General features: G+C 40.3%; 1 protein-coding gene across 1 annotated transcript in view; it reads left to right on the forward strand.

Moving 5' to 3' along the window:
• The window catches only part of LOC145941842 (uncharacterized), a 71,735-nt gene that overhangs the window by 14,010 nt on the left and 37,266 nt on the right, over window positions 1-20,459 (forward strand). The window contains exon 2 of the mRNA XM_083048187.1: window positions 3,883-4,160. Within this exon, the coding sequence (XP_082904313.1) occupies window positions 3,883-4,160 (278 nt within the window). The remainder of the gene's footprint in view (window positions 1-3,882; window positions 4,161-20,459) is intronic.

Here is a 20,459-nt window from a genome sequence, read left to right on the forward strand (position 1 = left end):
TTAAAATCTGATTGCTTATAATTCGTGCGGAATATTAATAGCTCGACGCTTTTCTATTCGAGAGTATAATCGATCACAGAATTTTAAATCCATCGGAGAATCTTTCATTAAAATTCAAAGCGAGAAGACATATCCTATAAAATACACTGTTTAAGAATTATGAAAAAAATAATGCTATTCGATTCTTCCCTAAATCATATCGTTATATAATTTTTTTCTTTATCTTCGTGATGAAAAACGAACGCCTTTTTAATTTATCGCGAAGATGGCGAATCGTGAGATCGCGCCTGAAGCTACCTCGCAGTCTCCAGCTCGTAGATCACGAGACGACGGGGCGTATTGTCTCTCCCTCTTGCTCGTTAACGTCTGTGTGTGCGCCTATTATCCGACTCTATTTTCCAATCTATCCTCGTACGCGAGGCGCACCTTGTCTCGTCCAGGCCGCTGCTAGTCTTCCTCTCCAAGCGAGTGCGGAGCGATGCTCTCTTTGTCTCGTAGCACTCCAAATAGGCGGCACTCAAGACTCGGCACAAAGAGCGGCGAATCCGAACGACGTGATAACGGAAAGCTCAAGATAAGACCGAGGGGCCTCTCGCGATATCGCGCCGCTCTCTATAACTTCGACTCATTCTCGAGGGAATATACACAGACACGCATACGGTACGTTGTTCGTACGTTGTTGATAGCCTAATCGTCAGGCTAATCGAGTTGAGTCTCGAAATTGAATTGATCGTACACTATAGAGAGAATGACTTGCCATTAATTTTATATTTAATTTGACTACACTCTTCGAAAAATTTTTATTCATTTCTGCAACGATATTGTCGCTTTATTTTAGTATAGATTAAATTTTTTTAAAAATCTGTGATAAAAAGAGAACATTAAATATTTTTTTACGAATGATTATATATATTCGATTGCCGATTTCTCTTTTCAACATCCCTAGCTCGAACAATCGCGAAGTCTCGCTCATCGTATCGCGATGCACGCGATACTCGTGGATGCACTCGGCGAAGCCGCGCAGCGCATACGTTGCATACGCACACACACGTACGCGATGCTCATCGCGAATGAGAGGGAGAGAGAGTCGTTCAAACGAGGGGCCCGCAGCGCCTGGGCTTTGGGCCTCGTCACGTGTTTTTGCCCCCCGTCTGGCCCCCACCGCGGCTCATCGTTTTTTGTCTGGTGCACCGCATGCTCTGCACAACTCACCTCACCTCCTCTTCACCTCCTTCTTTTCCTCCACCCTCTTCATTTTCTGTCGAGTTCTCGTCGTGCTCGCTCTCGCTCTCCCTCTCAATCAGGGCCGGCGTAGATAGGTATACGCTTACGATAGGTATGCTTCGTTTGCAAAGTATCAATGCTGAATATTTTCGATTGCTATAGCTTATTTTCAAAGGTATATTCTCTCTTCATAAAAAAAATATATATATAGATAGAGAGAATTTTCTTTTAGAATTTACCCTGAAAATCATGGTAATCGTGGGACAATATGGTATTTACTAAAAGTATGGTAAAATTAATCAAACATATTTTTAAAATTCTTTCCGTACCATATTTTCCCACCATTACCATGATTTTCAGGGTAAATTCTAAAAGAAAATTCTCTCTGTGTGTGCGTATATATATATATATAAAGAATTCAAGTTTTTATATAAAAACTGGAAAATAGACTTTTAAAATTTTTTCTGGAAACAAAAATTTAATAGAGATTTATGTCTTGATAATTTTACTTGAATTTTTCCGAGCTGAAACTGATTTGAATTAATTTTCCCTTTAAATTCCGAATCAACGAAAAAAATCGTATCATTTTTGCTTTTCACCAAGAAGAACTTTATACAATAAATATAAAAGATATATCGAAACGTAACTATTTTTATAATCAATATTGCTCATGCAACGACGTGCTATCATGACGCCCAATGAAATAATTATTCGTATCCGATACAAACAAATTTAAGTAGAAACTTGAATAATATTCATTATCAAAATAACTCGAGCCATTACTAAATTTTTCTACGAAATCAAATGTATACCACGGAAGATGGATGTTTCACATCCTCGTATTTCGTGAAAATTAAAAACATTATCCATAGAATTCATTAAAAAAAAAAAGACCAAACTGTTTTACATTGAATCGTAAAGACAAACGGTTAAGGAAAGCGAGCAAATAAATCGATGAATCGCCGGTTCGGCGAATATTCGTAACCCGTCCCTGCTCTCTCAATCTCGTCGTCATCGGTCCTTCGCCGCGCTGCATCCGGACGGGTATCTCCCTCGGGCCCCGAGACACGCGCACGGACACGCGTGTCCCTGCCACGCGGTAGAAAGAGGAGGAGAACAAGGAAGCGGTGGAGGCCATCGCGCGTCGAACGAAGCCGACGAGACCGAGAAGCTGTTCCGTGATCGCTACCACAGGCGAGTAGAGAAGGGAAGATACGGTCGCTCGATCTCCCGATGCACCTGCCGACGTTGACGTTCGCGGAGCCGAACGGCGTTTCGCGAGCTCTCGGACTCGGACCGCTCGTAAGATGTTCGAAAAGAATCGCGAAATCGCGGATAGGAACGATTTGGCCCTTCTGCGACTCGCGAGTCCTCTTTGTGAAATTTATTGATGCTCCTCGATTAAGTGCTCCGCCAATCTTGATTAATTATTTAAATATTTGCCGAAAAATTGCATCCAATAATGTTAAAGAATATTAAGTTAAATCGCATATTATTATTTTTTTAAAGTCTCAGATTAATTTCTCAACAACAATACATATATCAGAATGATTTTTCTGAAAAAGTATATATAAAGAAATGTATCTCTCTAAAATCATTTTACATGCATAAAATTTTTATTGTGGCTTTATTAATGGTACACGTGGCCTGACTTAAGATACATAATTTGATAGGTGAACACTTTTATGGAAATTTTAATAAAGAATTCAGAATGCCGGAGAAAGACAAGATCGCCTGTTTAACACTTCGCTTGGAATCAAATACGAATGTATCGTATAATCAGACGCTAATTAGAGACTAATCGCTCTCTAATGAATTTATTACCATAATACATGCTGAATACGTGTTTCTTTTGATTTATGTGCGTTTAGCCACACATTCTGAGACGATATTACGTGACTGATAACACGGCGGCTTCGCTCTTCGTATATGTTGCGAGACGCGTCTTTATGACCGCGATTATGCTCGCGAGTCCTTGGCAGCAGTAAGGAAAATGACATTTAATCGTTTCCACGTGTCGATGATATGTGTGCCGACTCGGCGAACCGCACATATAGGACATTACTCGCGTCGCGATCGTTTGAGTTCTAACAACTTTGTCCTGAGATACGACACGCGAAAATACAGGCGACATTTTAACACTATTTAACTTTATATCTTAAATTTCTGTAAGTAACAAATTATTCATCTTTTTTATTCGCATCATTAATATATCATTTAATGTATCCTATTCTCATTTTTATGTTACATACATAATGTAATATTGAAAAATTATGTAATATAATGTAATATTGAAAATTATTATATTATTTTATTATAAATGTGTGTGTTTGTGTGTGACGTGGCGCGGAAAAAGAAATATTTATTCATATACCTTTAAGAGTACGTAAAATATATTGACATGCATTTAAGAAAGTCATTTTGTGCAATACTGGATTAAAATATATCAATTAATAAATATCTTTGAATTATCGGCTAAAACTCACAAAAAAGAGAGTGTTTCGCATATATCGAATAACTCAGCATTAACGAGTAACTTTTCGTCATTGAGAAATCGTGATATGGAAGGGGTAAATGTGAAAATGACCAAGATTGACGCACGACGAGTTTTTCGATGGAAATGGTTTACTAATCGTAATGTCTAATTTTTGTTCGCAGTGAGTGCGAGCGGCTACATCGTCTCGGCGGCGCTCGTGCTGATAGTCGGAGCACTGGTGGGTGTCCTGGCGACGATATCGCGTCATCTTCATCATCGTCGATTGCTGGTGCACGAGCCGGTCCCACCCGGCTCCGCTTCCTCCTTTTCCGCCTCGATTCTCCATCACCATTATCGGCATCACCATCATCGTCATCGACATCGTCGCGAAGAGCCACCGCCGCCGCCGTTACAGCGCTGTCTTCTGCTACAGGATCATTGCCGTCATCCTGATACACCGGTGAGTGATCAATTGAACATTATTTTCGCATGAAAAATTTTGAGAAATTATTTCTCCGCTAAGAAAACCGTAAACCATGTCGAAATTCGATTCCAATACTGCCATATGACGTATATCAATATACATATATGATGTGGCTAAAGGGATAAAAAAATAACACGCAACCAACAGGTATGTGTGTGCGCGAGAATGTTTACCTCTACAATATATATATATTTATATATCCCTCCGTCTCTGTCTCCGGAAAATAAAATATCTAATATTAGCGAGCATTGAAAGAGAGATGAATTTATAACGATAACAGATGAATTTGCAATAAATCGCGTTATTGATTTATATATTTATATTATCGCATTTTCTCTCGAAGCTGTGTGTTCGAAATAAAACTTCGAAAGCAAACTTCCGCGTATATTCGTTGAAACTGTATACGTCGTACTAATTTTAGCAGACTTGACCGAGTTCGTCGAATAGCTTCTTTATACAAATAACGACTCGAAGAACGAGTCGACGTATCACATTCCAACGGAACAGGGTTCTCGTTCTTATTATTTTCTGTCGCATATTTCGCCGAACAATCGATCAGTCGTCGTTACACATTCTTGATATCGCGAGTGCAAAAGGCAAAATGCGCTTCTTTCCGCCAGGCAAACTAGATAGACGCGACGTTATCGTTGCAACACATAGTTTGCCGAACACGAAGAGAACTATGCGTAGGTCAAAAGAGGGGAGGGAAAGGAAACGCGATTTCTTATCCAGCGGAGGTGGTTATCGGTGACGTTGTCGACCTTCGACAAGATTATTACGTGATTCGCGGAACGTCGAAGGCTCTTTGTCTAGGAAAGAGCTACTGATAGCTTATCTAAGTCACGGCGCAGCTGTGTCTATCTGGTGCGTTTTTTCCCTCTCTTTCTCTCTTTTCTTTTTACTTAACCGGAAGAGCAGACCATACAGTGGCACATAACTTCCCGTTTCTCCATTTTTCTTCTTCCGTCCCGGTGTCCCGATTCAATTATTCCAAACGTGCGCGATAACACGCAACAACGAAGACGAATCTGGGGCACGAGAATGATTCACATAACTTCATCTACAACCGTGATAGATAATAGGTACGTGCTACAGTTTCGCTACGAGTTTTCAGATGAAAAGATCTTGTATTAAACAATAACATTCATATTTATTTGCACAAAGTAGAGATCCTAATACACGCCATAATATAATACATTAAATAAATAATATTTATTAATGAGTCATTCATTTATAATAATTTTTATTTCTCTTTCTCTCTTCTTCTCCGTGAAATATAATTTTAAGATATTAATTTTGAGATGTATTAATTGCAAAACTCGATAAAATAATTTTAATATTTTATTATCATAAAATGAAAAGCAATAATTAAACGATTTAGGTCAAAATTTCTTTTTAGATTTCCTTCTTCCTTAATTTCTTGTTTCTTAATTTTTAAGTAATCCAGCACGATAAGAAAATATTTTACAAAAATTGTTGCCTCAAGAAATATTTAATTCAAGACAAATGCATTTGAAAATATCTGTGATGTGTGTTGAATATATCGATGAAGTTTTCGGCACACGATAATTTCTCCTTGCCCAAATAAATTCTCCAGACAATTTTGCCGAGACCAAATCTTAATCTACCTAAGCAGCATAATGCATCTCAGTACACTCCACTTATCGTCTCCCGATGGCGAGAGACGCCGGATCCCGGCATCGATCGGTGGCGAAGCCCCTTCCTTCGGTAAAGCCCCGAGAGTAACGAGAGGACGAGGTCTCGTAGACGAGGTTGGTCCACCGCGCGCGCTTTCCTTCGGTTTCCATCGGCATCGGGGCGGCGGGAACTTAATTTGGAAGTTACCGGTCCCGTGATTACGTCGAGGAGAGTCGGCGGGAAGTTCCGTCTTTCCTTCTCCAAGTCTCGCACCGCTAGACGTTGCGATGCACGTTTCGTACCGTCGTCACGCCTGCCCCTTTCCGCCGCGACGTGAACCATTGTTATTCTAGATTGCATCGCAAATTAGATTACGACGTACTATACTAGACTCTCTCTGTGTCTCTCTCTCTCTCTCCCTCCCTTCTCTCGCCCGCTCCGACACCGATGCCGACGACGACGATGTCGGCGCTCTGCTCTCCGCTCTTTGGCGGAGAGACCGACGAGATGCTGCCACTTTCTCCGCTTCTCTCTTCTCCGTGATCCTCTCTGTCCCGGATCCGCGCTAGATTATGCGAGCGTGCTCTTCAAAGCGCAGCCTCCTCCGCGTGCATGAAGATGCACCGAGTGACACGATGGGACTTTGGTTCACGCGACCGCAATGTCAAAAATTTACTCGGTGCAGCGATTTCCCCTTTCAATATTCTCTCTCGGAATTTTTATACGCAAATTCGTATCATCGTTTAGATACCGACTTAGAACATGCAAGAATTTATTTTTTGCTTAATTTAATTTAATTATATAAAGGAGGGAAAAGGTTGATATAAGCAAATTAATTTTAATTACTGCTTTTGAACGGTAATTTAAAGTTTTACAAATTTAATTAATTGTAGCACCGACTATTCATAATTTTTATTTTTTGTCGGAAAACATTTTCTGGATACGCGTGCATTTCTGACCTTCCGGCCGACCTTTTAAGACGACGGCGGAGTCGCCGACTGTAGACAGTCTGCAGACCGTAGAAGGGTAAAGAGGGGTAAAGTCCGGGTAGGAGTAAATGTTATGTCTAGCGTTCTGCAACGGTAGTCTCCGGTTACTCCTATGCGCAGACTTGCCATTGTTTTTCTCGTACCCTGTGCATACTCTTTTGTATTCGCAAGAAAACTCTCGCGGACAGGTTGCGATAAGATAATACTAGGAATCGATTTCTTTTTTGGTCTTTCCTGCAGACGCTCTCTGTGTAGACATCCATATCCATAATCAAAACATTCCAATGTATATTCGCGTTTATATTATCTCGACCTTGTCTGGTCATTATCTCGAAATAGCATCGTCTATTATACGTTTTCTTTTATCATAACTGAGAGTAAATGAGAACGAGAAAAAGTTGACAACGATAAAATACAAATTAAAAAAAGCAGAATAAACGTCGGCATTTTCCATGACGGAACGAAGCATCGTGGAAAATGCCGGCGTGTCGCAATCGTATACGGCGATATCGGACAGTGGTGTTTATCTACTGTCGCGTCGTCGCCGAGAGCGTCGTCGACAGATGATGCACCCTAAACCACCGCGCGAGAAAGAGAGAGAGAGAGAGAGGCGACGTTCTATGGCGGGCGCTGTGTAAATCCCGCAAATCAAACGACACCCGGAGGCTTCCCCAACGAGTAACGTTAAACTCTCGTGCGCGCGGGGAAGCAATGACCTGATTTACAATTTATTACGTTTGGGCGACGTCCAAGTACGGCGCATTGGCGCCGCTGCCAAAATCGGCGCGGTACGATCAGGGATGTAGCGACGTTCCCGCGTGGAGAAAAAGAAGAGAAAAAACGAGAGCGACACGCGGCGAGAGGAAAACAATCGACGAGACAGAGTGAGACGGAAAGATAGAGAGACAGAGAGCGAGAGAGACGAGTAGACAAACAGAACCGCGAATACACGCGAGATACGCCTCGAAATTCCGGTACACGGACCGCGAAATCGCGAGTCGAAATTTCCGGACGCGTTCTCCGTCTCGGCGACGATGGAGTAAACACGCGTCGTGACAAATCGCTTCGGGCGAAATGTTTCTCGATTCGCGATCGTCGGGTTTACCTGTTCGCGTTAGATTGATTCCTCGGTTCTCGCGTTTCCAATTGCGAAATCTCGCTGTCAATGAAACTAGATTCATCTGTAATCCAAGTCACCTATCGAAAACATTGTAGCCTTCCCTTTGAAAATGATATCTCATCTTAAAGAGAGAATTCTAATTTAGCCTCTCCCGCTAAATATGCAATAATAAAGATATGTATAAATATCCTGTAAGATATTTATAATAAATTCCAGTAAATTCGATTAAAGAGTTAGGAGACTCACCAACGATGGTGGTCTTTTTTTATCAAATTTCTGGCGAGGGAAAGCTAGACTCTAATCTGCAAGTAAAAATGAGGTCAATGTGCTTGAAAAACATCTGGTGTATAAAATAAACGCTATTCACACGCAGGCGATGCTATAAGTGGCTCTCGTACAATACCTACTTCCCGGCAATCGGTTACAGGCTATTGACATTTTGGGAACGGTTGGAGGCTCGTGAACGGCCGGCATCCATATGTGTCACGGGGATTTGTAACTTGCGGATGGAATTATATAGAATACAGTACATATGTATATATGCGTAATGTGATGTAACACAGAGCGACCGCCTGATCTTCTGGTGACGTAACGTCTCGCTTCGCGATAGCGCAGCCTTCGTCGCGACCGCGTGATACGCGAATACGCGGTGCACGTGTCTCTATTACCTTTTCCGGGAAATAACGATGTCTAGACGTACGCGTGAATCATCATCCGCCGATGCAAACGGTAGCGAGATAAAACGCGAACGACGATAAGGTCGCGAGACCGCAAAGCGTCGCAAATTAAGACCCGTACTAAATACGGTTTTACGATCTCTTAGAACTTGGGTTAAAAATAAAACAGGATAACACTCGATATGCGATTCCGTGGTGCATGTTAATATTTTAACGAGGGATCCAGAAGACGTACAAGGCAAGAGAAGAATGTTGTGTGAACGTAGATCGTACGGTTTTATTTTTTACGTGTCATAGTAAATTATAGAAAATACGTGCTCAAAGTCTTCAATATTAGTACTATGCCTTCTATCTTTTTTTTACTTATTTTTATTTATTTTATTAATGAAGCAACTCGTTGAGATCCTGTAAATGTATGTTCGTTAAATTATTAATGAAATTATCTAAAAAAGGGTAAGGTATTTTATATTCTCTCTATAAAGGTTACTTTGCACAGCGAAAGAGTTAATTACGATTCCGCGATTTCTGGAGCAAAATGAGAGGAATTTGAAACGAAACTACGCCTATGGCAAACAGCTACGCGCACGTGCTAACCACGACATAACTACGCGAGTATCTATCGTCACGTGCTGACGTCATAACACACACCGACGCCGAAAACAGTATCGACGACGTCTACGCGGCGTCGAGCCGCGACGAAAGTACGAGGGCCATTTATATTTTTCGCGTGAAAAAATCTAGATCGAATCGGTAATAAAGTGACACTTTTTTTGTTGCACAAGTCAAAATACAGAAAAAGAAAAATTCTCCAATTTTCCATTTTACAAAGAAAAGTATAAATAAATAAATTTTTCTAAATTGATTGACAGTTAAAGAAAAAAAAAGCTAAATATAAAAGGAATTCTACAATAGAAAATGTATCTCGATAACACACCGCAAAACATCCGAGGTTGCTTTGTGAACATAAAATATTTTTATCTTCAATTTGTTTACGTAAACATCTGTTTGCGTCAATAATTTTATATCGCAGTATGACGAGAAGAAAGAAATGTCGTCTCGTATAAAAAAAAAACTCGTTTTATTTGCCGCTATAATACAATGTGTAGCACTACAGTTTAACGTGGTGGACGATTAACGCGCGACATCACAAATATTTACACGTTCCGCGCGTATTGAGGAACGCGTATTGCAGATAAAAAAAAAGCCAATATTTCACCTCCCACTCGACCAGAAATAAACGTCTTCGCGACGTTTTAATTCCAGACAGCTCAGGAAAATAATCGTAACGTAACGGAGAATTTCTCGACGCGCAGGTGGCTACAACCGACAGTCTTTCTCCTCCAACATCCTCCAGTGTTTTTCATACGTCGCGAAAGTCTCGCGTGCCAAATATCACTAGTAACGAGTTCTCTCCATCCGATTATCTGCCGGTGGAGGAGGACCCGCGTTCTCTATATATTGGCCGATATATCGACTATCGCCCCGGTACAGGCGGCAGCCCGATTTCCCTATCGACTTTCCCGCGGCGGCGACCCTGACCCAACGAGACGCGGCTCCCCGTCCTCCTCTGGGCGAGCCAAACACATCCGACCGACCAACCACCAGCCGCCCTTCGAATCGACCACCCGACACAGGCCTACGGCGCGACGCGGCGATGTTGATTTTGATCGTTTTCGAGGCTGCTCGCAGGTAACCCTCGGATACGACCTACTTTTCTTTCGCGCTCGCTATAGCGACGCGCCTCGAGGGTGGTGAGCGTGTTACACATAGAGGTCGTCTGCCAAGGGCGTAGCCGCTATGTATCAAGAGTAACGGGAGAGTGAGGCATTAATTACGCGAATCCCCTCCGTTTATAATCTTTCTCGCTCTCTCTAATATTTATGTATAGTAATATTTCTAATGCATATATGACCTCTTTCTTCTTCAATATTATCAGACGTCTCTTGCAATATATTGTAGTTTATTCAACTATTATCATCTCTCCTTCATACACACATGCACTAGTATTCACACTCATGTATCAATGTATCAAATTGAATGTCCATTTGTCATTCAATTTGAAGATAAATCACAAATTAATCAGACTCGATTGTAAGTAAATAAAAATCCTTTAAATATAATATATCATACGATAAGTAAAGAAGGGAGATGTATTTACTATCTTTGTAACTTTATTACATTAGAGAGCAACCTCTCTTTCTTCCTCTTCTTAATTACTTCTTAATGTTTCAATTTAAATGACTGGTTCTCGAATGTATTATTAATTTTCCCTGGGTCTATATACTCTCTACAGAATTAATTCGAATCTTCGCACTCGAGTCTTGCAAGCTTCGTCAGTGACTAGCCGTGAGAAGTGCGGGGCAGGCCGCGCACCGCAAGCCGCGTCTGCGGTCCTTCCGGCGGCGTCCGTTCTCTGCTACTTTTCGGATTCGCTTCCTTCCTCTCTCTCAGCCTCTCTCTGCCTCTCTCTCTCTTTCAGCTCCGGGTCCGCCTGTATTTATCGATCGCTCCACGTCGGAGTTCCGGGCGACGAATTAAGCTACCGACTATGAAAATGAGCAATCAACGGCGCTCCGTAAAAGACGATAATAGCACATCTACAAAGTATATTCAATCGAAATACAGTCTGTCCGAGTGTAATTTCGTTTCTCCAATTTGCGCGAATATTTATTTGAAATTTCCGCAAGCTGCTAAAGTGAAAAATGCGAATATAATTATTACTTTCTTTTCGGTGCACATATAGAATTTGTCTACCGTTATAATAGATCACTTGTGTAAGAAATAAAAGCTGCACAAGTAGAAATTACAGAATAAAGATACGAAATAAAGACATAGTAAGATAATAAATATACAATTGAGAGTTAGATATTATAATTAGTGCATTTTCACACACACAAAAAGATTACAGGATATATAATTTGAGATACAATTAATGTTTGTGTAGTTTATTGTTGAAATATCGCTATTTATACACTTTGCACGCGCGAATGTGTACGCGAATAAATAAACTTGGGAATTTTCTCTTCTGTCGCGAAAAAATAAGCCACTACAGTTGTCATTCTCCGCCACACTAGCGCATAGTAAATTTACATCATATTTCGAGAGAAGCTCTTAATTCTGAGATGAACGACACGACTGTTTATCAACAAGGAGCGTCGGTTCACCGACCGGTCCCGTTTCCGACCGAGACGTAAAAGTAGCTGCATGGTGGTATAGAGGCTATACACGCGAGCTAACGCGCGTACATCATCTCCGCTGCGGTCAGCTCTGTTTGCGCGCGTTTGGCACACAACGAAGCGAATCTCTGTTAACATAATACTCCCATCGCTAGAAATCACACAAATTCGGATTTATGGTCAGTATGATTAGGTACTAATTAATTGCAAATTTATGGCTCAAATTTATCGTTCCTTCACATTAACAGGAAATTAATGTTTAAGTTACATGGATTAATATATGTATCACAAGTGTGCTTTTAACATCTATTTGCGAGACCAATTAATTCTGACTTATCTTTTTTTGAAATTTATTATTCAGAGGTGTATGAGAAGGTACTTTAATATTAATTTCCCGCTAATATAGGAGCAATAAATTCTCGGGATTAAACTAACAAATTAGCAATTAATTAGCAGCTGATTAGACCATTAATCCGAACTTGACCCCCTGAGAGCATCAGATTAATGAAGGTACTAAAAGCAATCACGAAGATATTACTCTTTTGCCGAGTCTATATGTCACGTGTATCATCGTATCGCGTCGATTCGAGAAAATTCGATCGCGCGTGCATTTTTCCTCTTCGAGGCAAAGGCCAGGATGCGAGCGTACTTTTCCGACCACCGTCGGCCGTCACGCGATTTAACGAGGTTGATTAACATAATGAAAACATTTGCATTCATTATAACGTACGGTAACCCTGACGAACGTTTTGCCTTAATTGGCCCTGCCCTCGCGCGCGATCCGCGAAGTGCCACCGCGATAATAACGCGATAATAACGCGATGAGAATCTCTCGGAACGTTTCTATTATGTCTTCGTTGTTTCTTGTTACAATGCTGATGACATAAATCTTTTTTTTTACTGGTTTTGCTGTAATCGCAGAGATCTCTCATATTGAATTTACATTGAATTATGTCTACAACTTAATTGCGCGAATAATTTTTCACTGAAACACCGCGAGAGAGATATTTCAACAACATGTTAAGCGACGAACGACAGATGACTTCGTCCTCGTCGAAAATAATACGATTCTGCCAGAAAGCAGGGGGAATTGAAATAGGACAGAACGGGTTGTAGGACATTGGGACATTTACTTTATCAAAAGATGAGGAAGAAGGGGACGAGAGGAGAAGAGAGAGACTGGTTAGAATTGATGCGGACGAGACGACACTTCGCGGCTTACGCAGCGGCGCCCACGACCGTGACTTCTTTTATGGAGCGGGGCCCCAAGCAGCCTCGTCCCAGTCCCCGGACGAGGCCGCGACCCGAAAGCCGACGGTAACCGGGTCTTAACCTCGGCCTCGCCGTTGTCCCCGCGCTAGCCTCTTGGACGATACCGAAGCGGTCGTCTTCGTCGTCGTCGCTCGACACAAGCGCGAAACTAGTAAACAGGGCGTGTTAGGGATTTGCATACGGGGACCCGAAACAGCTTCGTAGGACGACCTGTCGCGTTCTTGTCTCAGTCAGTCGGCGGACGAGTCAGGCGAGAATCCTCGTAGGAATACCGGACCTTTATTTACGAGCTGGTCTCGAGTCGCTCTAGCAGGAGGAGTATAATTTTTTGGATACAAGAAAGTAACGTTCATCTCTTTCCCTCCCTCGCTTTTTCGTATCAGAAAGGTTTTACGACTTATCGCTGTTTTGTACTATGCAAGGTGTTCCACTTTTGCCGCGTTATTTTTTTTGTGATTCTTAATTCTATGGCCAGTTTGTGGAATAGATTGTTCTTCCACGAAAATATATCGAGACAAGGGACTATCTAAGGGCGAAAATGGACGAAAAGATATTTTTAAGTTATTCTCAAATAAAAATTAATTTTATTTCGGTTAAATTAAAAAGAAATATATGAATTATACAAACACTTATAGAATTTACAGTGTTTGTAATTTCAACATTGCGATAAATAATGAGTTTTCTCGAGATGTTTTCGAAGAAGGAAAATAAGTAATCAAAAAATTTATTATTAAAAATTATAATACTATGGCTTAAAAGTAGCACATTCAACATTTGCGATAATTGATATAATGAATAGACAATCAAGATCTATTATTAAGACGACGTTTTTATAAAATATAAATGCATTAGATTTGATTACATAGCTGATTGCATAGTGTGTGTATGTGCTATAATAATTGTTATTATATGTTCACCGACGATAAAGTTATGAAATATCTCTGCGGCTGACGAAAACTTTTGGAAAGTTTCATGAGTCAGGGACTGCAATCGCGTCTACAACGAGCACCGCGAGAATGCCCCAAAAAACATGAAAAATTCTATACATTCATGAAAAGCCGCTTGTTAGGGCGCATTTGATTTCCCTTGTGTTACCAGGATAGTACAATCTTTCTCTAGAGTCTAGAGTATCTCAGACATAACTGGGCATCGCTGACAATATAAAAGTTAACACCTACATGTAAAAATAACGTAAGAAAAAAAAAACCTCTGACAAATAAGAAATATATATATCAATTTTAATTCTTTCAGAAATATAATATTCAGCTGCAATAATTACGATTAATTTTCGATAATATGAAATTATTAAAACGAAGACAATTTTACTTTCATATTTCAGTAATATTATAATTGTTGTTGACCGATTACGACACGATGTCTGGAAAGAAACGTCAGATTCATAATAGATCGTGACACGTGACATTCGAAGAATGTTAGATAACGCCCATGTGTTACATTACATGTTAGATACGCCGATGTACATCGGAGAATCTAATCTTTTTAATTTTCTCAAATAAAGAGAGAATCACTCGACATATTTATATTTACTTAAAGAGCTAGACAGCCATTTCACCATTACGTTATATCTTTCACGCTATCGCGACAAAAGATTCGGTGCCGAGTTTCGAAAGGCTGTCGACCGGTTTACTCGTCTTCGTATCGACAGCCACTTCTGGCAATCGAGCTTTATGTCCCGCGAGGCGTTATCCAACACCTCGTGATCGTGCACGGGATACTCGTGCGTACCTACCTACCTACGCGATTACGCTTACACGCATCTCTCAACGACGTAATAATATCCCGGTGCGTCGCGCTCGTCATCGCCATTGACTGCCCGCGCGCGCAATCCGTCCTTGGCGAAGTCGATAAGAGCGATAAAACGCGCGGCGGCCGGCTAGTCTAGACGATTACGCAATCCCCTGAAAAGGCATTGATTGACGTCCCTACGGAACGGAACGGAGAGCGAGGCGGGACAGGACGGGACATATACCGCCCGTCGTCCCCGAGTCGTCATCGAGTTACGTCGTCGTACCCGTTCGCTCGTAAAACCATCGCGAATTCCGCAACGAGAAGAGAAAGAGAGAGCGAGAAAACACGGCTTTCGCGTCTACCTACGCTTTTGATACGATTGAGATGCGATTGTCACCGCGTTTCACTCGGTGAAAATTCGCTGCAAAATCGAGTTGCAACAAAAATGCGAAAACTGGCAAACCCTTAAGCGTATACGATATTTCGAAAAGGCAATTTAATGTGTTTTCTCTACGTTGCTCAAAGTCGATTTAACAATTGATAATACATGTATATACGTATACCTATTTGGACGATGTTAAAAACCGGAATATATTTTATTAAATTTTATTTTATTTTATTTTATTGCGTTATGATTCATTTGTGAGTGATCTGCTGAAAATTTAAACTGGGCTATCACAGTTGATTGCATAGTAGTGTGGATATTTTAAAGACCCGTAATGGCCTCGGTTAATAATGCAAACGTTGCTCCATATTCTCTCACTGCGCGTTTAGCGCTAAATGTGACTGTCTGATCCTCTTCTCTCGTACTCTCGACATTGAATGCAATCCTCATATCAGACTAAATTAGACCGATAAATTGCAACACATTAACTGTGGGTAGCGCGTTTAACATCAAATGTACACGATACAAGACATATTTCCCATCAGATTTCTAAATTTGCAAATATAAAAGTAATATATATATCAGCTTGCTATTTATATAAAAGTAATATATACGCATGCTATTTCAGGATAACTCTTTCAAATAAGCAGAAGCAATTTTTAAAAATGTTATCTATCGCACGAGAAAATAATTTTGCTACAATCGTGTGCACTTTAATCACCGTCTATTACGAGCGGAATCCGCATTTTGGAAAAATCTGTTTATAGCTGCTAACCATCGACCCACGAACAGCTAAGAGATAAGAGTTAAAAGAGATTAAGCGTTAAGCTATTGAGCACGTCCAAGCCGATAGGTCTAAGATTCCACTTTTACGCGGACTCATTCGCATCGGAAAGGGCGGTAAACGGCTCGACAGCTGATTCATCAGGCGCTGATTCTCTCATTATTCGGCCGTATTGTCATTATGAAAACGAGTAACGACGCGGGCTTAATCGGCTAGCGAAATCCGGACTGATTTCTACGTTTATATACATAGCTGCAACATTCAAAAGATTTAACAATCGTCATAATATAAATTAATGTACAAGTAGTTCAACACAAATTTAGCAAGTCACTATTTCCTTTGGATTCAAATTTGGAATCGATTTTTCCTTAATGAAGCTGTGCATTGTTTTTTTAAAATATATTTTTCAATAATTTTAAACTTATTAATAAATGTCAAGATAAAGGCTGCGTGTCGTAAATGAATATATGCAACAGAAATAAAAATAAACGCATATACGAATATGCATTATACGACGATGTAAAAAATGTGTATTCCTGAAATTTTTTTTTTACATTCTCTGTAGATAAATTAAACTATATGCATTATAAAATTGATAACTGACAGTGGTAACCTATTATTACGTGCTTAAGCACCACAGCATCATCGGCTCTAACCGTAATCGTAGAGAGACAGAACTAGTTTACGCAGTTTGCGCGCTAGATAACTACGTCTTTACGTCGCGATATAATCGGATCGCGCGTGATAGCGTTATTACACATTATTATTATTATCGTATACGCGAGACGTAATCCGCTTGCGGGCAAATCTCCACTAGTTTTCTAGCTCGTTAACGCCAACGTACCCGCCGGACGCATTCGCCATCGTTATATTATCCCCTCATTTCCCTCCCGTGAACACCATCGTGCTCGGTTCCACGGTTCGATAGAGATCGAATCTTCCTCGGCGATATGGGGGAAATTTTTTTGCAGCACCATCATTTTACTGGTATACATAAAAGATGAGCTAATCAATCAGTCTCTGAAAAATTTGGCTTATTATAAGAAGGAATTTCGAGTACGCAATTTAATGGTTATATATATTGCAAAAAGGACATGTTATAAAAAGAAAGCAATTTTTTAAGAATCAGAAAATATTTTTATAAAATTATTTAATATATATTTTCCATTTCACAAAGATTGTTGTTAATGAAATAAATTTTGATGTGCCCTCGAAATTATATCTTTAAAATCGATACTCTTTTGTAAAAATGACATATTTAAATGCTCCAGTTTATTTTACTGTAGAAAATTATTTTACATCATTTCCGCAATTGCGTATATGAATTCATCTGAAAATTACATGTTACGAGATAAATCATGAAATTTACATTGTTTATTAAGTTATTACAGATTCAGCACATTTCGTAAAATATCGCGCGCGAGACTTTACGATGAAATATCGCTGCGCTTTTTAAAACTCATTTTTCCCCATTTACCCCCGGGCGAGTTCGGCTTCCCTCTCAGGCACCATCCTCACGAGGCAATAACACACGGGATTCGCGACTACGCGAAATCGCAGCTCGGGAATCGGTATCTCGATTACGTGTCCTCGCGCGCGCACGTACGCCTTATCAACGAGACTACGTGGCTGAAACGTCCAGCAAGCGCAGCTTGCGCAGAGTCGGCAAAAAAATCGGCCGTTGACGTGGTCCCCGACCCTCCGTACCTCCATGTCTCTCTCTCATCGGCGGGCCTGACCGCGACGTCGGCAAGACGCGACATCGAGGTCGGTCACCCTGCGGAAGATCGGCCGGTCGGAGAAGAGAGAGAAAGAGAGAGAGAGAAAAAGGGAGAGCAGGAATGCAAGAGAGACACCGGCCGGCCGGTCGCTGAGCCTTCTTCGGTCGTCCTTGCGCTCCTTCGCGAACCGAGAATAATCGCTTCATCGTCTCTTCGTCTTCTTGTCGGCTTAGATTTCGCAAGCACCGCACCGAAACGATCGTCTGTAATCCGATCGATTAATCCAGGCCTGGAACTGTCAGCCGACGACAGTGTCTTTTAATCCTTACCCACGTGAAAAAATAAACGGCGGTCTATTCGGCCGACTTTGCCTTTTCTTTACCTTCTCGCTTACTTTGCTCTTTGCGTTCAAGGCAATATCAATAACCGCCGAGTATTGCAATTTTTATTTGATACCTTGCCACGAGCAGTTTCTTATAACAGAGGCTTCTTATAATGTTTCTTGCTTCGTATAATAATTCTACTGGACTTTATGAAATACAATTATTTTATTTCACTAGTATCTTTTAGCAATAAATTTTATGATTATTATCATAATTTTAGCAATAAATCATAATTAAATATTTTATTTTAAAAATATGATAATCGATTTATCATACTCAACAGAAAAGAAATTTTTAATTTGAAAGAGAAAGAGAAAATTATAAAGATTTGTTTAACAAGTAAAATATATAAATATAAACTACATACATATACAATCAGGATTTAGATTGTATTTAATTTTTGGATAGATATATTAATAATATAATAAATTGCTGCATTTTACAGTACATTTACCGTTTTAATTCTCGTCTATTGGGCTCACATAAAAATTATTTTCATTAGTTTATTATCTTATTAGATTTATTACATATATTTACTTTGTATTATTTGTAAAATATTTCTCTTTCTCTACATGTGAGAAATGTTCCGCGTCTTATCGAAAGAGGAAAAAAAATTCCACAAGGTTGCGACAGATTTTTCAATATTAATCGGCGCAGTCTAAACATCTCAGATATTATCATCCCCGGGCTTGCGTCATTACGACCACGAATCCGTCATGTCCGCAGCTCGGCCACGACTAATCGGTTTCGACGCGTCGACTTTTACGGCGCGCGAATTCTTCCGATTATCGTGGGGGTCACCGCCGTTAATAAATCACTAGGTGTTTCGCGGACAGGCCATGTTCCTCCTATCCGGTGTTTCGCAAGCGGCGATGAGATTAACGGGAAATCCGCGAGCGAAAATACTACGTGACGGCGTTTTATACACATCCTCGGCACCGCGTGCGTACTTTGGCACGCATTTAATCGCAATGGAAACGATTACGGTTCCGCGCGCGTTTTCGCGGATAAGAGATTAATCGGGACTCACGCACTCCTGCCCATCCGTGTGCGTATCGGCCGAAATTATCGTTTCCATTAAAGTTCATCTTATCATGCTTTCTCGCTCGCGGACTTTTGTACGATAAAAGTAAATCATTCCGATCGCCTCTCTTTCTCGTCGCCGCTCGACGCATCGCGCGCCTTTATCGGAGTAATTAATGATATTATTAAAGACACAGTCTTGATAAGCATTGCGAGAGAACTCGCGAAAACAAGAAAACGTAATGAGCTATTAAAGTCCCCGCAAGAGAGAAAGAGAGAGAAAGAGATTCACGCGCGTGCGCAATTTATCTGTTTATGTTTTTCCTCTCGACGACGACGACGACGACGAAGACAACGGTGGTTCTTATCCGCGTGTAACTCGTTTGCTCGCGCGCGTCTAATGCATCGTTAATTAACATCGACACGATTGCCACGAGCGAGCGCACGCGTGACCGCTCGCGCTCGTGGCATCGCGCACGTTTGTTTACGTATGTACAGAGTGCTTGAGAGAACTCTGTCGATTACCGATACGCGATTGAGCACACGCGGCTCTTCTTCACGTTTCACCACGTGTTTGTGCTGGTAAACGGTATCCCGACCTATTAGACCTTTGATTTTAATTCATCGCGAAACGTTCTTGGATATATGTTAAACGTCGGGTTATTAAAATTTAATTATATGTGTAAAAGACGCCATTTATACGCCATGTAGAAAAGTAACATTCTGCATTAATTTTATTGCATTAAAAGTTTTCGCGTTTCTTGCGAAATTGATAAAATGATATGTCCAAAGTCGGTTTAGCAATATTATTCATGTATGTAGTAATGTAATGTAAAAATATATTTACTCGCTCTAATATATTTATTTCATTGACTTTATCGATATTATTCTTGATTATGTAATTAATGTAGTTGTACTAATATTTCGCAATTATCATTTTATCATTCACTCCTATAGCGGAAAAAAAAACAGAATACATTATGCATGGAGTTATCGTTGCGTTTATGAATCCGCGTGTTAAAACGCACGTTTCAATCAACTCATTTCTCGGACGAGAAATTATTTGCAACGAAATTATACAAATTTAGGCATGTATTTGCTCGTCGAGTTGCCCGAATAATTAACCTGCTAACAACATATTTTCATGTCGAGACAGCCGCTGACCAAAGAGTAATAACTTACATAATCGTGACACTAAGAGAATGTATAAATTTATAGATTATTTAAGCTTTAATAATAAATATATAATAATATAAGCGTATATATATGTGAAATAATTAATTTTAACTTACATAAAAATCATAATCATCTGGAAATATATATCTAATCAAAGATTTTATTAAATAAATAATTCAACA

Source organism: Prenolepis imparis, unplaced genomic scaffold (genome assembly GCF_030444845.1).
Source record: "Prenolepis imparis isolate NDT839.2.m4 unplaced genomic scaffold, iyPreImpa1.0 SCAF_10, whole genome shotgun sequence".
Taxonomy (NCBI): domain Eukaryota; kingdom Metazoa; phylum Arthropoda; class Insecta; order Hymenoptera; family Formicidae; genus Prenolepis; species Prenolepis imparis.